At 37.5% G+C, this 20,433-nt stretch overlaps 1 protein-coding gene across 1 annotated transcript in view; it reads left to right on the forward strand.

The window, feature by feature from the left end:
- LOC128641937 (uncharacterized) overlaps positions 1-20,433 on the forward strand; it is a 469,590-nt gene that overhangs the window by 413,622 nt on the left and 35,535 nt on the right. The window contains exon 20 of the mRNA XM_053694531.1: positions 10,520-10,615. Within this exon, the coding sequence (XP_053550506.1) occupies positions 10,520-10,615 (96 nt within the window). The remainder of the gene's footprint in view (positions 1-10,519; positions 10,616-20,433) is intronic.

Consider the following 20,433-nt stretch of genomic DNA (forward strand, 5'->3'; position numbering starts at 1 on the left):
ATCTTCCCAGGTACCTTTCCAGGTCCAGGGATCCTCATGCGGAGATGGTGGATGCATTAGCAGTTCCTTGGTTTTACCAACCTGCTTACATTTTTCCGCCTCTAGTTATTCTTCCAAGGGTGATCTCCAAGATCATAATGGAACAATTGTATGTGTTTCTGATAGCACCAGCATGGCCTCACAGGTTTTGGTATGCGGATCTTGTCCGGATGTCCAGTTGCCAACCTTGACCACTTCCTTTTAGGCCAGACCTTCTGTCTCAAGGGCCGTTTTTCCATCAGGATCTCAAATCGCTAAATTTGAAGGTATGGAAATTGAAGGCTTAGTGCTTAGTTATAGAGGTTTCTTTGACTCAGTGATTAATACTATGCTACAGGCTCGTAAGTCTGTTTCAAGGAAGATTTATTATTGGGTTTGGAAAACCTATATTTCATGGTGTTTTTCTCATAAATTCTCTTGGCATTATTTTAGAATTACTAGAATTTTAAAGTTTCTTCAGGATGGTTTGGATAAAGGTTTGTCTGCAGGTACTTTGAAGGGACACATTTCTGCTCTTTCTGTTTTATTTCATAGATAGATTGCTAAACTTCCTGGTATTCACTGTTTTGTTCAGGCTTTGGTTCGTATCAAGCCTGTTGTTAAATCAATCTCTCCTCCTTGGTGTCTTAATTTGGTTTTGAAGGCTTTGCAGGCTCCTCCTTTTGAGCCTATGCATTCTTTGGATATTAAACTACTTTCTTGGAAAATGTTGTTTCTTTTGGCTATCTCCTTCGCTAGAAGAGTTTCTGAATTGTCTGCTCTCTCTTGTGAGTCTCCTTTTCTGATTTTCCATCAGGATAAGGCTGTTTTGCGGACTTTGTTTAAATCTCTTCATAAGGTTGTGAATTTTAACAACATTAGTAGAGAAATTGTTGTTCCTTCCTTTTGTCCTAATCCTAAGAATACCCTTGAAATATCTTTACATTCTTTGGATGTTGTAAGAGCTTTGAAATATTATGAGAAAGCTACTAAAGATTTCAGGAAGACTTCTAGTCTATTTGTTGTTTTTTATTCTGGTCCTAGGAAAGGTCAGAAAGCCTCTGCCATTTCTTTGGCATCTTAATTAAAGCTTTTGATTCACAAGGTTTATTTGGAGGCGGAACAGTCTCTGCCTCAGATAATTACAGCTCATTCTACTAGATCAGTTGCCACTTCTTGGGCTTTTAAGAATGAAGCTTCGGTTGATCAGATTTGTAAAGCAGCAACTTGGTCTTCTTTGCATACATTTACTAAAGTTTACCATTTTGATGTATTTGCTTCTTCTGAAGCAGTCTTTGGTAGAAAAGTTCTTCAGGCAGCTGTCTCAGTTTGATTCTTCGGCTTATGTTTATGAAATTTATGAGAGAGACTTATTTTTTTCTGGATTTTTTTTTTTTTTTTACAGAAATAGCTGTTTTTATTTTACACCTCCCTTTCTAGTTACTCTACTGTGGTCTTCCACATCTTGGGTATTTCTATCCCATACGTCACTAGCTCATGGACTCTTGTCAATTATGAAAAAAAACATAATTTATGTAAGAACCTACCTGATAAATTAATTTCTTTCATATTGGCAAGAGTCCATGAGGCCCACCCTTTTTTTTTTGGTTATGATTTTTGAATAAAAGCACAATTTAATTTCCAGTTCCTCTTTTTGTATGCTTTTTTACTCCTTATTTTATCACCCCACTACTTGGCTATTCATTAAACTGAATTGTGGGTGTGGTGAGGGGTGTATTTATAGGCATTTTGAGGTTTGGTAAACTTTGCCCCTCCTGGTAGGATTGTATATCCCATAAGTCACTAGCTCATGGACTCTTGCCAATATGAAAGAAATGAATTTATCAGATAAGTTCTTACATAAATTATGTTTTCCGATGCCTCGATAGACAGGCCTCAGCTAGCTTTAGTCCGGTTTATCAGATTTTAATTAGACTTTATCTCCTCGGTGGAGCACATTTTGCACAAGAGAGGATGTCAGAGTTCCTTAGCTATATATGATAGTGAAAGACAGCACCTATTTTCCTTTTGGGGCACGGGAAAAGGGTTAGCCAGACCCCAATATATATCCAAGAAAAAGTATTTTTCCAGCCACCAGTTAAACTTTAAAAAGACCTTTATTCGTTTCTTACAGGGTCCATCATATCAACAACAACGTTTCAAACCTATGTCAGGTTCTTAATCATGTCTACTGAATAGTATACAGGTGTGTCTTTTATACCTGTCCAATTTTTATCAGATTGCACAATAGTGCCATCTTGTGGTTAAAATTTAAAATTACATGTGACAAATTATCTAAAGGAATTTACTATTAATTCTTATGTTATAGGTTGGTTTCTTCTTGCTTATATATGTTTGTCACATGAAAATTTAAAACCAAATTTATATACATATAATTAAAACCTATACACATTATAGTATCAGAATCAAACATGCTACTACAGGTATATGCTATCATAGTCAAAAAAATAATGACCATTCAAAATCTTTATTTAAGCCTTCAGGTATCATTGTGTTTAATCTGTTTATCCAAAACATCTCCCTTCTTTTGAGCATCTGGTCTCTGTCACCTCCCCTCCTGGGTCTGTCAACTTGTTCAATGACTTGAAATCTAAGTTGACTGATGTTGTGACCCATGGAGAGGAAGTGACAGGAAACAGGAGCCTCCATATTTTTGTTTCTAATGTTAGATTTATGTTCTGTGATTCTCGTTCTTACTTCCCTACTCGTTTCTCCTATATAAATCCTGGCACACGGACATTTGATGAGATAAATAGCATATGTGCTTCTACATGTTAGATATTTCTTTATAGGGTATTTGGTTCCCTTAATGGGGTGAAAAAAATCTTTCCCTTTTATTATTGAACTACAGTGACTGCAATGAAGGCAGGGATAACACCCTCTATTATCAGATCCCATTGTTGTTTGTAAAGTCTTCCTATTACTACCTATATCTGCCCTTACTAATTCATCTCTCAAATTTTTGGTTTTCTTATAAGCTACCATAGGAATATGTTTGAAGTCCTCCACTTGGGAATTACAGTCTCTCAGTATGTGCCAGTGTCTATTTATGATATGTGATATTTTTGTTCCTAGGGAGTTGTATTGGGTAACAAATATCATTCTGTTTTCTTTTGTTTTGTTTTTAGTGTTATCAGTTTCTTTATTTTTGAAGTATTCCAACTGTTTTGTAATTAGATCTTCTGGATACCCTCTTCTTTTGAATTTATATGCCATTTCATTTAGTCTTATGTCACATCTCCTTTCATCAGTCACTATTCTTTTTACTCTTTTAAATTGACCTTGGGGTATTGCTTCTATTGTTCTTTTTGAATGGAAACTGTCATATTGTAATACTTTATTTTTATCTGTGGGTTTCACATACAAGTCAGTTTTTAAGAAGCCTTGTTCTTTATATACAAAAGTGTCTAGGAATGCTACTCCTGTTTCCTCCATATTGAGTGTAAATTTAAGCCCAGCTACTGATGTGTTAAGGTGTTGAACAAATTGCAGTAGGCTACCAGTGTCTCCCCACCATATGCCAAATATGTCATCCACAAATCTCCACCATGCTGCACCATATTTTAAAAATAATGGATGTGAATATATGAATTTCTCTTCTATGTGGGACATAAAAATGTTGGCATATGTTGGGGCTACACTGGAGCCCATTGCAGTGCCTTGCTTTTGTAGAAAAAAAGTGTCTTGAAATAAAAAATAATTGTGGTATAATATGACGGATAATAGATCTATTAGGAATTGTATTTCATCTTCATTATATTTGTTATTATTTTTCAATGTGTTAGTTACTGCTTCAATGCCACTGGTGTGTTTGATTGATGTATATAAGCTAGTGACGTCTAATGTATACAATATGCATTTATCTCCAATCTGTCCAATATCTTTTAATTTAGCAAGAAAGTCATTAGTGTCTTTCAAATATGAAGAAGTGTCTAATAGATACGGCTGTAATACTTTGTCTAAAAATATTGCAATTTTTGAAAAAATAGAATTGACTCCTGCCACTATTGGGCGTCCTGGTGGTTGATATTTATCTTTGTGTATTTTTGGTGAGATGTATATAACTGGTCTTTGTATTGCAAACTATAGCACTTTGGAAAGTAATGAAATGAGTACTGCAAACTATAGCACTTTGGGAAGTAATGAAGTAGAAAACACATGCACTTTAGAATTAAATAACACTTTAGTCAACGATAGTATTAATACGGTAAAAGGAAGCACTTTAAATATTGAACACTTATGCACTTTACAATTGGACACCATGATGATTTATGAAGATACTTACAAAAGAAACAGTGCCACAAACACATGCACTTTAGATACGAATAGCACTTTAGTGAATTACACTAGCACTTTAAATAAAGAAAACACCACCAATTTGAGTTCAAGAGAAAGCAAATCAACAACAAACACTATACATAAAACTAACCATTTTCAATCCAATGAAATACATACTAATTCTAATACCTTTGTAAGCAAAAATACTGAATTACATTGTAATACAGAAAATAAAGAAGATGATTTAGTCCACAACATCTCTAATTACACCTTATCAGAAACAGAATATATGATATTGAATAAAGGTTTATCATACTGCCTACCTAACACACATGATGAATTCATAATAGAACAAGACTTAGAGAGATTTTTTAGGAAATTGAAACTTAAGGTTCATTTCTCCACACTAAAAGGCATGACAGAGACACCAGTAACAAGTAAGACTGATGCTAAGAAAAAGGACATCAAGTTTAATGATCCTAAAACATTTGGTATTAAAGGTAAAAGTAAATCCAACCCACCAACACAACATAGTGTAGCTACATTTGCAAAATTAGTCCAAAAAGAAGTAAAAAATCTTTTAAAGAGAAACAAAAAGAGAGAACTAGTGCACATTGATAGGAAGCAACAAGATACCATTAACAAGCTAAAAAATAACAATGAAATCATAATAAAGGAAGCGGATAAGGGCGGAGCAGTGGTGCTATTAAATAAAATTGATTATGTGAAAGAGATACAGAGGCAACTCAATGACACCACAGTATATGAAGCCTTGATTAGAGATCCCACAATTCAAATAGGGAAAGAAATAGAACACATCACCAATGCAGCAGTCAAAAATGGTATTATTACAAATGAATTCAAAGAATGTCTCATTGAAAAAAACCCAGTAAGACCAGTTATATACATCTCACCAAAAATACACAAAGATAAATATCAACCACCAGGACGCCCAATAGTGGCAGGAGTCAATTCTATTTTTTCAAAAATTGCAATATTTTTAGACAAAGTATTACAGCCGTATCTATTAGACACTTCTTCATATTTGAAAGACACTAATGACTTTCTTGCTAAATTAAAAGATATTGGACAGATTGGAGATAAATGCATATTGTATACATTAGACGTCACTAGCTTATATACATCAATCAAACACACCAGTGGCATTGAAGCAGTAACTAACACATTGAAAAATAATAACAAATATAAAGAAGATGAAATACAATTCCTAATAGATCTATTATCCGTCATATTATACCACAATTATTTTTTATTTCAAGACACTTTTTTTCTACAAAAGCAAGGCATTGCAATGGGCTCCAGTGTAGCCCCAACATATGCCAACATTTTTATGTCCCACATAGAAGAGAAATTCATATATTCACATCCATTATTTTTAAAATATGGTGCAGCATGGTGGAGATTTGTGGATGACATATTTGGCATATGGTGGGGAGACACTGGTAGCCTACTGCAATTTGTTCAACACCTTAACACATCAGTAGCTGGGCTTAAATTTACACTCAATATGGAGGAAACAGGAGTAGCATTCCTAGACACTTTTGTATATAAAGAACAAGGCTTCTTAAAAACTGACTTGTATGTGAAACCCACAGATAAAAATAAAGTATTACAATATGACAGTTTCCATTCAAAAAGAACAATAGAAGCAATACCCCAAGGTCAATTTAAAAGAGTAAAAAGAATAGTGACTGATGAAAGGAGATGTGACATAAGACTAAATGAAATGGCAGATAAATTCAAAAGAAGAGGGTATCCAGAAGATCTAATTACAAAACAGTTGGAATACTTCAAAAATAAAGAAACTGATAACACTAAAAACAAAACAAAAGAAAACAGAATGATATTTGTTACCCAATACAACTCCCTAGGAACAAAAATATCACATATCATAAATAGACACTGGCACATACTGAGAGACTGTAATCCCCAAGTGGAGGACTTCAAACATATTCCTATGGTAGCTTATAAGAAAACCAAAAATTTGAGAGATGAATTAGTAAGGGCAGATATAGGTAGTAATAGGAAGACTTTACAAACAACAATGGGATCTGATAATAGAGGGTGTTATCCCTGCCTTCATTGCAGTCACTGTAGTTCAATAATAAAAGGGAAGGATTTTTTTCACCCCATTAAGGGAACCAAATACCCTATAAAGAAATATCTAACATGTAGAAGCACATATGCTATTTATCTCATCAAATGTCCGTGTGCCAGGATTTATATAGGAGAAACGAGTAGGGAAGTAAGAACGAGAATCACAGAACATAAATCTAACATTAGAAACAAAAATATGGAGGCTCTTGTTTCCTGTCACTTCCTCTCCATGGGTCACAACATCAGTCAACTTAGATTTCAAGTCATTGAACAAGTTGACAGACCCAGGAGGGGAGGTGACAGAGACCAGATGCTCAAAAGAAGGGAGATGTTTTGGATAAACAGATTAAACACAATGATACCTGAAGGCTTAAATAAAGATTTTGAATGGTCATTATTTTTTTGACTATGATAGCATATACCTGTAGTAGCATGTTTGATTCTGATACTATAATGTGTATAGGTTTTAATTATATGTATATAAATTTGGTTTTAAATTTCCATGTGACAAACATATATAAGTAATGAAGAAACCAACCTATAACATAAGAATTAATAGTAAATTCCTTTAGATAATTTGTCACATGTAATTTTAAATTTTAACCACAAGATGGCACTATTGTGCAATCTGATAAAAATTGGACAGGTATAAAAGACACACCTGTATACTATTCAGTAGACATGATTAAGAACCTGACATAGGTTTGAAACGTTGTTGTTGATATGATGGACCCTGTAAGAAACGAATAAAGGTCTTTTTAAAGTTTAACTGGTGGCTGGAAAAATACTTTTCCTTAGCTATATAGCCAGTGAATCGTATTCTTCAGTGGGCAGAGTCTCACAATTGTCTCTTCTCTGCCTACCACATCCCAGGGGTGATTTCATCTCGGGGAGTGGGCTCTCCACCCAGAGGTTTTTTTACGATAATAACTCTCAGGTGGGGGGTTCCAGAGTTGGATCTGATGGCATCTTGTCTAAACGCCAATCTTCCAAAGTACGGTTCTACATCAAGTGATCCACAAACAGCTCTGATAGATGCTTTAGTGGTGCCTTCTGTCTGGGTACCTGTTCCACCCTATTTGCCCTCCTTCCTCGAGTGCTTGCTCATCTCTAACAAGAGAGGGCGTCTGTTATTCTAATAGCTCCTGCCTGGATCTCGCAAGATCTGGTTTGCGGAACTGGTGAGGATGGCATCTCTTCCACATACTTCAGGGTCCTTTCCTCCATCCAGATCAGGATTCTCTGAAGCAGATTGCTTGGAGATTGAACGCCTAGTTTTGTCTAGATGTGGTTTTTCTGACTCATTGATACCATGCTTCAGGCTCGTAAACCTGTTACTCGCAGGATTTACCATAAGGTATGGGTAAATACCTTTATTGGTGCAAATCTAAGGGTTTCTCCTGGAGCCGGGTGAGGATTCCCTGTATTTTATCCTTTCTTCAGGATGGTCTGGAGAAAGGGTTGTCAGTCAGTACTCTGAAGGGTCAGATATCTGCACTGTCTATTCTTTTGCACAAACGTCTGGCTGATTGCCAGATGTTCAAGCTTTTGTTCAGGCCCTTGTCAGAATTGGACCTGTGTTTAATCCTATTGCTCCTCCTTGTAGTCTTAACCTTGTCCTTAAAGTTGTGCAGCAGGCTCCGTTTGAGCCGATGCATTCTTTTGGAAATAAATTGTTATTTTGGAAGGTTTTGTTTCCTCTTGCTATTTCTTCTGCTTGCAGAGTGCCTGAGCTTTCGGCTCTACAGTGTGATTCCCCGTTCCTTATTTTTCATGCAGATAAAGCGGTCCTTCATTCTAAGTTGGGTTTTCTCCCTAAGGTTGTGTCGGATCGAATCATTAATCACTAAATTGTGGTTCCTTCTTTTTGTCCTTTTCCTTCATCACAGAAAGAACGACTGTTGCATAACTTGGATGTTGTGTGTGCTCTAAATTTTCCTCCAAGCAAGTAAAGATTTTCAGAAATCTTCTGCCCTGTTTGTGGTTTTCTCTGGCAAGTGTAAATGTCAGACGGTCACTTCTTCTTCCCTTTCCCTCTGGTTAAGAAGTGTTTTCGATTTAGCTTATGAGACAGCTGGACAGCAGCCTCCTGAGAGAATTTTGGCTCATTCCATTAGGGCTGTCTCCTCTTCATGGGCTTTCAAAGATGAAGCTGCTGTGGAGCAGATTTGCAAGGCGGCAACATGGTCCTCTTTGCATACTTTTTCCAAATTCCAAATTTGATACTTTTGCCTCGGCTGAAGCCTCTTTTGGGAAAAGTGTTCTTCAAACGGTGGGGCCTTCTGTTAAGGTCCTCCTGCCTTGCTCTCCCTCCCTTTTCATTCTGTGTCCTCTAGCTTGGGTATTGGTTCCCACTAGTAATTGGAATGACGTTGTGGACTCTCCATGCCATAGGAAAGAAAGCAACATTTATGCTTGCCTGATAAATTTATTTATTTCCGGGCATAGAGAGTCCACGACCCCGCCCTCTTTTTAAATTATAATTCGGCAGTTTTTTTGAGTAAACCTCAGGCACCTCTATACCCTTGTGTTTCTTCTTTTTCCATTTTCCTTCGGCTGAATGACTGGGGATTATGGGTAATGCAAAGTTACACTTAACAGCTTTGCTGTGGTGCCCTTTGCCTCCTCCTGCTGGTCAGGAGTTGAATATCCCACTAGTAATTGGAATGACGTTGTGGACTCTCCATGCCCGGAAAGAAAGAAATTTATCAGGTAAGCATACATTTTGTTTTCTTGGGCGCCAGCAGTTTCTAAACTGCCGTAAGTCACTGGCGACTCCAGGTATGTGTATTTATGCACATTTCTGGACATCGCCAGTTTATCCGACTTATAGCAAGTTATGAACTGCCGGCACCGTATATATGTTATTCCCTGATGTGCGAGGTGAATTTAGGTGCAACGTGCGTTTCAGCAGTTGTGCTGAAGCCTGCGTCGCATATGTATTCTCGCCCTTAATCTCTTTCCTCAGGCCAACTAGAACTGTATATCACACTGTGCATATATACCATAACCCGTTACCCTTAAAGGGACAGTCTACACCAGAATTGTTATTGTTTTAAAAGATAGATAATCCCTTTATTACCCATTTCCCAGTTTTGCATAACCAACACAGTTATAATAATATACTTTTAACCTCTGTGATTATCTTGTATCTAATTCTCTGCAAACTGCCCCTTTTTTCAGTTCTTTTGACAGAATTGCAGACTAGCCAATCAGTGCCTGCTCCCAGATAACTTCTTGTGCACAAGCACAGTGTTATCTATATGAAATATGTGAACTAACACCCTCTAGTGGTGAAAAACTGTTAAAATGCAATCTGAAAGAGGTGGGCTTCAAGGTCTAAGAAATTAGCATATGAACCTCCTAGGTTAAGCTTTCAACTAAGAATACCAAGAGAACAAAGCAAAATTGGTGATAAAAGTAAATTGGAAAATTGTTTAAAATGACATGCTCTATCTGAATCATGAAAGTTTATTTTGGCCTAGACTGTCCCTTTAATTTAGAAACCACCAAAATGTTTGCCTTAGTAATCTAAGCATTAAGTGTCATTGTAGATAATTAACAACCTAATTGAATATATGGGCTAATTCATCATTTAGTAATGATTTTATTAATCACACAGAGAGGAATAAGAACACATATGTTGCACTTGATATGGTAATGTTAAAAGTTAAAATGAAACCTAGACCGCAGCTTGGTTTAGCATGGTAAATGCAAGATAAGTGATTCTGAAAATGACTTCTTACGTGTTGTAGGATTCTATAGTGACTTAAAATTTTCTTGAAAATGTTAAAAATCACTAATGAATATTGAAAAAATGTATTAATAAATAATATGGGCGAGAATACAAGTGGAGCGCTAAATTATTGTGCGCAGCAAACAAGTGGCTGGAAGCAATTATCGTTTATAAAATTAACCAGGGGTCATAATACCCAAAATTAAACTAATTCGCTAAAGTAAAACTACTGCAATTAGCTCATAAGATAACTTTGTATGTTAATCAATATAAACCATTCAATTATATTTTGTTTACTTATATTATTTCTGATTTTCTTTTTTATATTCTTTTTTTTTTTTTTTACAGATACACCATTCAGTCAACCTGAAAATCAATTTACAAGTCCCGGACACAATCTATATTTAGTCAATAATGAAGAACATGTTTATCTTCAAGACACAGGTTGTTTTTTATGTACAATTTATGTTAAAGGGACATGAACCCCACATTTTTTCTTTCATGACTAAGCTAGAGCATATAATTCTAAATAACTTTCCAATTTTTTTCTATTATTTAATTTGATTTGTTCTCTTGGTACAATTTATTGAAAAGCATACCTAATTAGGTTCAGAAGCAGCAGTGCACAACTGTGAGCTAGTTGCTGATTGGTGGCTACAAATATGCCTATTGTAATTTATTTGCTCAATATGTTCAGCTAACTACCAGTATTACATTGTCGCTCCTTCAGCAAAGGATACCAAGAGAATGAATCAAGACTGATAACAGAAGTACATTGGAAAGTTATTTATATTGTATGCTCTATCATAATCATGAAACAAAAATTAGGGTTTCATATCCCTTTAAAATGTCTATAAATCTGAACTTTAAAGGGACATAATAGGACGGTATCAGCATTTGGCACCACTTGCACATGTTCTGGGCCAATCTCAGTGGTAACACAGGCCGATTGGTTAATTTACTCATTGTGCTTTGCAGAAAGAATAATTAGCAATCAACTCCCATACTTATGCACTGGACGAGTCCACACAGTGCCGATATAGCACCAAAGATGGTTAAAACACACACTTAAACACACCTTGCAATGTAAGCATAGTAATGACTTCCATGTCCCGTTAACATCTAAGAGGATTTTTGTAGATAAATATTGTTACAAGTCTTTAACTGCAATAGGATCAACCTCATGAAATGAAGCTCATAATAAAAATGTTATTAGGTTTGAAAACTAAAGTGCTGCACATATATTAATACATTATACAATAGTTACAAACTGGGACTTGAGTATTAAAGGGGCAGTAAACACCTTCGGCTAGATTACAAGTTTTTGTCGGTAATGGTGTGCGGTGTTAACAAGCCTTTTTTTCTCACCTCTCACTTAAGACAACGCTGGTATTATGAGTTTTCTGAAATCCGGCGTTAGCCGCAGAAAAGTGAGTGTTGAGCAAAATTTAGCTCCACATCTAACCTCAATACCAGCGCTGCTTACGGTAGCGGTAAGCTGGCTAAACGTGCTTGTGCACGATTTCCCCATAGGAAACAATGGGGCTGAGCCGGCTGAAAAAAAACCTAACACCTGCAAAAAAGCAGCGTTCAGCTCCTAACGCAGCCCCATTGTTTCCTATGGGAAAGTACTTTTTTATGTCTACTCCTAACACCCTAACATGAACCCCAAGTCTAAACACCCCTAATCTTACACTTATTAACCCCTAATCTGCCGCCCCCGACATCGTCGCCACCTGCATTATTTTATTAACCCCTAATCTGCCGCTCCGGACACCGCCGCCACCTACATTATACCTATGAACCCCTAATCTGCTGACCCCAACATTGCCGAACCCTACATTATATTTATTAACCCCTACTCTGCTGCCCCCAACGTCGCCGCAACCTACCTACATTTATTAACCCCTAATCTGCCGCCGCCACTATAATAAAGTTATTAACCCCTAAACCTAAGTCTAACCCAAACACCCCTCCTAATTTAAATATAATTTAAAATAATCTAAATAAAATTACTACAATTAAATAAATTAATCATATTTAAAACTAAATACTTACCTATAAAATAAACCCTAAGATAGCTACAATATAACTTATAGTTACATTGTATCTAGCTACGGGTTTATTTTTATTTTACAGGCAACTTTGTATTTATTTTAACTAGGTAGAATAGTTATTAAATAGTTATTAACTATGTAATAACTACCTAGCTAAAATAAATACAAATTTACCTGTAAAATAAAGGGCCTTTTGCGGGACATTGCCCGAAAGTAATCAGCTCTTTTACCTGTAAAAAAAATACAATACCACCCCAACATTAAAACCCACCACCCACACACCCAACCCTACTCTAAAACCTACCCAATCCCCCCTTAATAAAACCTAACACTAACCCCTTGAAGATCACCCTACCTTGAGACGTCTTCACGCAACCGGGCAGAAGTGGTCCTCCAGACGGCCAGAAGTCTTCATCCGATCCGGGCAGAAGAGGTCCTCCAGACGACCAGAAGTCTTCATCAAGGCGGCATCTTCTATCTTCATCTATCCGGAGCGGAGCGGGTCCATCTTCAATCCAGCCGAGGCGGAGCATCCTCTTCAAATGAAGTCCAACTGAAGAATGAAGGTTCCTTTAAGTGACTTCATCCAAGATAGTGTCCCTTCAATTCCAATTGGCTGATTGAATTTGATCAGCCAATCAGAATTAAGGTTGGAAAAATCCTATTGGCTGTTGCAATCAGCCAATATAATTGAAGTTCAATCCTATTGGCTGATCCAATCAGCCAATAGGATTGAGCTCACATTCTATTGGCTGTTCCAATCAACCAATAGAATGCAAGCTCAATTCTATTGGCTGATTGCATCAGCCAATAGGACTTTTCCTACCTTAATTCCGATTGGCTGATAGAATTCTATCAGCCAATCGGAATTGAAGGGACGCCATCTTGGATGACGTCATTTAAAGGAACCTTCATTCTTCAGTTGGACTTCGTTTGAAGTGGATGCTCCGCGTCGGCTGGATTGAAGATGGACCCGCTCCGGATGGATGAAGATAGAAGATGCCGCCTGGATGAAGACTTCTGCCCGTCTGGAGGACCTCTTCTGCCCGGATCGGATGAAGACTTCTGGCCTTCTGGAGGACCACTTCTGCCCGGATCGGATGAGGACTTCTGCCCGGTTGGGTGAAGACGTTTCAAGGTAGGGTGATCTTCAAGGGGTTAGTGTTAGGTTTTATTAAGGGGGGATTGGGTGGGTTTTAGAGTAGGGTTAGGTGTGTGGGTGGTGGGTTTTAATGTTGGGGGGGTATTGTATTTTTTTTTACAGGTAAAAGAGCTGATTACTTTGGGGCAATGCCCCGCAAAAGGCCCTTTTAAGGGATATTTGTAATTTAGTATAGGGTAGGGATTTTTATTATTTTGGGGGGCTTTTTTATTTTATTAGGGGGATTAGATTAGGTGTAATTAGTTTAAAAAAATTGTAATTATTTTTTTATTTTCTGTAATTTAGTGTTTGTTGTTTTTCGTACTTTAGTTTATTTAATTTAATTGTAATTAATTGTAGTTAATTTAGGGAATTCATTTAATTATAGTGTAGTGTTAGGTGTAATTGTAACTTAGGTTAGGGTTTATTTTACAGGTAAATGTGTATTTATTTTAGCTAGGTAGTTATTAAATAGTTAATAACTATTGTACCTAGTTAAAATAAATACAAAGTTGCCTGTAAAATAAAAATAAAGCCTGAGATAGCTACAATGTAACTATTAGTTATATTGTAGCTATATTAGGGTTTATTTTATAGGTAAGTATTTAGTTTTAAATAGGAATAATTTAATTAATTATAGTAATTTTATTTAGATTTATTTAAATTATATTTAAGTTAGGGGGGTGTTAGAGTTAGACTTAGGTTTAGGGGTTAATACATTTAATATAGTAGCGGCAACGTTGTGGGCGCCAGATTAGGGGTTAATAAATGTAGGTAGGTGTCGGCGATATCCGGTTGGCAGATTAGGGGTTAAAATTTTTATTATAGTGTTTGCGATGGGGGGGGGCTCGGTTTAGGGGTTAATAGGTAGTTTATGGGTGTTAGTGTACTTTGTAGCACTTTAGTTAAGAGTTTTATGTTACAGCGTTAGCCCATAAAACTCTTAACTACTGACTTTTAAATGCGGTAGGGATCTTGGAGGTAGAGGGTCTACCGCTCACTTTCTCCAAGACTCGTAATACCGGCGTTAAGCAAACCCCATTAAAAAGATAGGATACGCAATTGACGTAAATGGATTTGCGGTAAGCTCGAGTCGCAGAAAAAAAGTGAGCGGTACACCTGTACCTGCCAGACTCGTAATACCAGCGGGCGTTAAAAAGCAGCGTTGGGACCTCTCAACGCTGCTTTTTAAGGCTAACGCAAGACTCGTAATCTGGGCGCTTGTAACTACAACAGATTTCTGCAGTCTTATAAATAAATTAGTCTATTCTATATTAGTCTGCATTATTAGAACAAATTAACACCTTATTTGCCGCATTTGTACATCAATGGGCAAACTACCCACCACTTGCATTATTTGGAGGAACCAGTTCAGACTCACGTCTGGAGAATAAAGAGTTTGCCGCTGTCATTGTGTTAACACAATTTGTATTGTTTGTCTTCAGTGGAAATTATAAGGTAAACTGTAAATTAGGTGCATATATATGGCAGGGTTAGGCTCTTTCATTTTTCAGGACTTGGTAATTTCCAGACATAAATGACAGAAAAACTGACAAAAAAAGCAAAATATATTTAAAAAGTTGTTTTAATGTGTATGAATCAGCGTTTTATATTACATTTTCAAGGTGTTAGTCACTATATGGCTAAAATATATAACTTAGCCAATACGTATAGGATGGTAATTAATATACAGCCAGATTACGAGTTTTGCAAGTTATTTCCACCACTCACCTTTAATAGCGCTGCTATTACAGGTTTGCAAAAACCCGGAGTTTGCGGGCGATAAATACCAGCGCTGCTTTGAGCTGCTGTTACGTGCTCGTGCACAATTTCCCCATAGATATTAATGGGGAGAGCCGGCTAAAAAAAAGCCTAACACCTGCAATCACGGAGCGTAAAGCTCCGTAACGCAGCCCCATTGATGTCTATGGGGAAAGAAAATGTATGTTTAAACCTAACACCCTAACATAAACTCTGAGTCTAAACACCCCTAATCTGCTGCCCCCGACATCGCCAACACAAACATTACACTTTTTAACCCCCTAATCTGCTGCCCCCAATGTCGCCGCCACCTACGTAAATTTATTAACCCCTAATCTGCCGCCCCCAATGTCGCTGCCACCTACCTACACCTATTGGCCCCGAATTTGCTGCCCCAATGTCGCCGCCGCCACTATACTTAGGTTTTTAAATCCCTAAACCTCTGGCCTCCCACATCACTAACACTAAATAAATATATTAACCCCTAAACCTAAGTCTAACCCTAACGTAACCCTAACCCGAACACCCCTAACTTTAACATAATTAAAATAATTATAAATAAAACCTACTATTAATAACTAAATAATTCCTATTTAAAACTAAATACTTACCTGTAAAATAAACCCTAAGCTAGCTACAATATAACTAATAGTTACATTGTAGCTATCTTAGTTTTATTTTTATTTTCACAGGTAAGTTTGTATTCATTTTAACTAGGTAGACCAATTAGTAAATAGTTATTAACTATTTACTAACTACCTAGCTAAAATAAATACAAAGTTACCATTAAAAATTAAACCTAACCTGAGTTACACTAACACCTAACATTACAATAAAATTAAATAAATTAAATTATTAAAATACAATTATCTAAATTACAAAAAAAATAAACACTAAATTACACAAAATAAAAAAAGAAATTATCAAAAATAAAAACAAATTAGTCCTAATCTAATAGCCCTATCAAAATAACCCCCCCCCCCCCCCAAAAAAAAAAAAAAACCCTAGCCTACACTAAACTGTCAATAGCCCTTAAAAGGGCCTTTTGCGGGGCATTGCCCAAAAGAAATCATCTCTTTTACCTGTAAAAAAAAAATACAAACAACCCCTCAACAGTAAAACCCACCACCCACACAACCAACCCCCAAAATAAAATCCTATCTAAATAAACCTAAGCTCCCAATTGCCCTGAAAAGGGCATTTGGATAGGCATTGCCCTTAAAAGAGCATTTAGCTCTTTTACATTGCCCAAAACCCTAAGCTAAAAATAAAACCCACCCAATAAACCCTTAAAAAAACTAACACTAACCCCCGAAGATCCACTTACAGTTTTGGAAGACCGGACATCCATCCTCATCCAGCCGGGAGAAGTCTTCATCCAAGTGACAAGAAGTCGTCCTCCAGGTGGGCAGAAGTCTTCATCCAGACAGCATCTTCTATCAACATCCTTCCGACACTGAGCGGCTCCATCTTCAAGACATCCGGCGCGGAGCATCTCTTCATACGGTCCCAGCCGTAAACTGAAGGTTCACTTTAAGGGACGTCATCCAAGATGGCATCCCTTGAATTCCGATTGGCTGTTAGAATTCTATCAGTCAATAGGAATTAAAGGGTAAAAAATCCTATTGGCTGACCCAATCAGCCAATGGGTTTGAGCTCACATTCTATTGGCTGTTCCAATCAGCCAATAGAATGCGAGCTCAATCCTATTGGCTGATTGGATCAGCCAATAGGATTAAAGTGCAATCCTATTGGCTGATTGCATCAGCCAATAGGATTTTTTTTCCCTTTAATTCTGATTGGCTGATAGAATTCTATCAGCCAATCAGAATTCAAGGGACTTAATTTTGGATGACGTCCCTTAAAGGGAACCTTCAGTGTATGGCTGGGACCGTATGAAGAGGATGCTCCGCGCCGGATGTTGGAAGGATGAAGATAGAAGATGCCGTCTGGATGAAGACTTCTGCCTGCCTGGAGGACGACTTCTTGCCGCTTGGATGAAGACTTCTCCCGGCTGGATGAGGATGGATGTCCGGTCTTCTAAAACTGTAAGTGGATCTTCGGGGGTTAGTGTTAGGTTTTTTTAAGGGTTTATTGGTTGGGTTTTATTCTTAGCTTAGGGTTTTGGGCAATGTAAAAGAGCTAAATGCCCTTTTAAGGGCAATGCCCACCCAAATGCATTTTTCAGGGCAATGGGGAGCTTAGGTTTATTTAGATAAGATTTTAGTTGGGGGGTTGGTTGTGTGGGTGGTGGATTTTACTGTTGGGGGGTTGTTGGTATTATTTTTTTACAGGTAAAAGAGCTGATTTCTTTGGGGCAATGCCCTGCAAAAGGCCCTTTTAAGAGCCATTGGCAGTTTAGTGTAGGCTAGGGGTTTTATTATTTTGGGGGGGATTTTTTATTTTGATAGGGCTATTAGATGAGGTGTAATTAGTTTAAATATTTGATTATTTCTTTTTTATTTTGTGTAACTTAGTGTTGTTTTTTTCTGTAATTTATTTAATTTTAGTGTAATGTTAGGTTTAACTATAAGACAGGTTAGGTTTTATTTCACAGGTAAATTTGTATTTATTTATACTAGGTAGTTATTAAATAGTTAATAACTATTTACTAACTAGTCTACCTAGTTAAAATAAATGCAAACTTACCTGTAAAATAAAAATAAACATAAGTTAGATACAATGTAACTATTAGTTATATTGTAGCTAGCTTAGGTTTTACAGGTAAGTATTTATTTAGTTTTAAATAGGAATAATTTAGGTATTAATTGTAATTTTTATTTGAAATTATTTTAATTAGGTTAAAGTTAGTGGGTGTTAAGGTTAGGGTTACGTTAGGGTTAGGGCTAGACTTAGGGTTAGGTTTAGGGGTTAATAACTTTATTATAGTGGCAGCGACATTGGGGGCAGCAGATTAGGGGTTAATAAGTGTAGTTAGGTGGCTGCAATTTTGGGGGCAGCAGATTAGGGGTTAATAATATTTATCTAGAGTTTGCGATGCGGGAGGGCAGCGGTTTAGGGGTTAATAAGTGTATGTAGGAGGCGACAACATTGGGGGTGTAGCAGATTAGGGTTTAATAATATTTAGAGTTTGCGATGCGGGAGTGCAGCAGTTTAGGGGTTAATATGTTTAATATAGTGGCGGCGATGTCCGGAGCGGCAGATTAGGGGTTAATAATTTTATTTTAGTGTTTGCGATGCGGGAGGGCCTCGGTTTAGGGGTTAATAGGTAGTTTATGGGTGTTAGTGTACTTTGTAGCAGTTTAGTTATGAGTTTTATGGTACAGCTCTGTAACGTAAAACTCATAACTACTGACTTTCAGGTGACGGTACAGATCTTGTAGTTATAGGCTGTACCGCTCACTTTTTGGCCGGACAGGCAAACTCATAATACCGGCGCTATGGAAGTCCCATTGAAAAATGACTTTTTTAAAGGTGCGGTAGTTACGTTGCGTGACGGCCAAAAAGGTGTGCGGTACAGCTATTCCTACAACACCTGTAATACCAACGGTAGTGAAAAAGCAGTGTTATGAGCCATAATGCAAAACTCGTAATCTAGCTGATAGTTATTTCTTTCCATTGGCATGGAGAGTCCACAAATCCAATCAGTTACTAGTTGGAATTCAACTCCTGGCCACCAGGGGGAAGCAAAGAAAACCCCAGCAGAGCTGTCAAGTACCACTTGCAGAGCTGTCAAGTACCACTCCCACTTCAATAACTCCCAGTCATTCTTTGCTTCGTACGTTGTAGGGGGTGTGTGAAGATGGTGTCTGAAGAAAATCAACTTTTAATCTTTTAATGGGTACTGCAAGCAAGGATTGGGGTTATGCTGTGCCCATGCCAATCTCTTTAGTAAGAGTAATGGTGGCTGTTAGCAGTTGGAAGACAGCGAGGTAGTCCTTGCTTACCTTCCAAGATTTGTGCTACCCCTCTGTAGAAAACCAGGGTTGGTTACTCTGTCTTTCTTGAATCTTCAGGTCCCTGTCAGCGGTCGAATGAGGCTTACAGACCTGGTGCTGTTGTGACTGCTCCACAGCAGAAGACCTTGGAGGGTAAGTCCTTTCTTATTATTTCTTAAAGAACAGAAAATAAATCAAGCAGGAAGGACTGGAGATCCCGGACCTGGTGGTACCCACTACCCTCAGGAATGGTTTGTATTGTAAAATATACTAATATCCTCAAGTGGGGAATATTATGCAGCGGGGCAGATTCCTGGTTAAATCTAGTGTCATAGATGTTGCCGCCTCTATAGCCTAATGACAGATCTAATGGTGTTCAGATCTGGGCTTTATAATGTGTGGGGACCGAATTTTACTGCTGCATTTAGATCAGCAGTTAATCACACAATGGTAATTTATGCGGTCAGCCCCTCAGTGCTTCCCCGCTACTAATTTTTACATGTTGTGGGTGAAATGATTTTGGTGTGATTTTGCGCACTGTAATAGCAGGGGTATGTTTTTTTTTCACTCTAGAGTAGCACGCTTAGAGGCCGTAGCTAGTAAAGTGGCCTATCCTCGAGAGGTTACAACCAAACATTAACACGTGTCCTCCTTAACATGCTGGATGTTATATTAAATGTTTTGTTTTTGGAAACTGGAAGATGGCAGACACGTTTTCTCTCTCCACTCCACGCTTAGGCTTGGTATTGCAGTTCCTCCACACTCAAATGGAGTTGTTTTGATTGCTTAATGTATTTCCTACGCTCCTCATATATCTATGTTTAGATTTTTAGGTTTCTTATTAGAGTATACCTGGTAGCCCAGAGGTAATCCTTTGCGGTTTATCCATCAGCCCTGAGTTCAGTACCTTTTCGGCGATGGCTGAGATGGTCTGAACCAGGACTATTGTTATTATAATAGTAATTCTTATCCAGGTTTAGCCCTGGATTATTCTCATCATGTCTTCTAGACTTTTCTCGGGGGATTGCACTGGATAACCCTAAGAGAGATTATTATTTTTATTCTAGGGGTTCAGGGATGTCTATCCAAGATTCCAGTTTTTCTGGAGACCTTCTTGAGAGATTTTTCTCTTTAGCTGACAGATCTGGTTGGGGTTCTCTTGGAAATTGGTGGATCTGGTTTATACAGAGTTTAGAGCGATCTTCTTTGCTCTGATAGCTTAGACGCAAGTAGTTTGGTCTGTCTTTCATATTCTATGGAAGTCATCTCTTCGGGTCCTGTTTCATCATTCAGGAATGTAGTTCCCTAGCGACAAGAGAGGAATCTTGCATCTTTCTTTAGGCGTAGATGTATCTCTAGGATATTTATCATGTGGGAGTTTCGGAGCGGGTTAGAATGGAGTCT

The sequence above is a fragment of the Bombina bombina genome, chromosome 11, assembly GCF_027579735.1.
Source record: "Bombina bombina isolate aBomBom1 chromosome 11, aBomBom1.pri, whole genome shotgun sequence".
Lineage (NCBI taxonomy): Eukaryota > Metazoa > Chordata > Amphibia > Anura > Bombinatoridae > Bombina > Bombina bombina.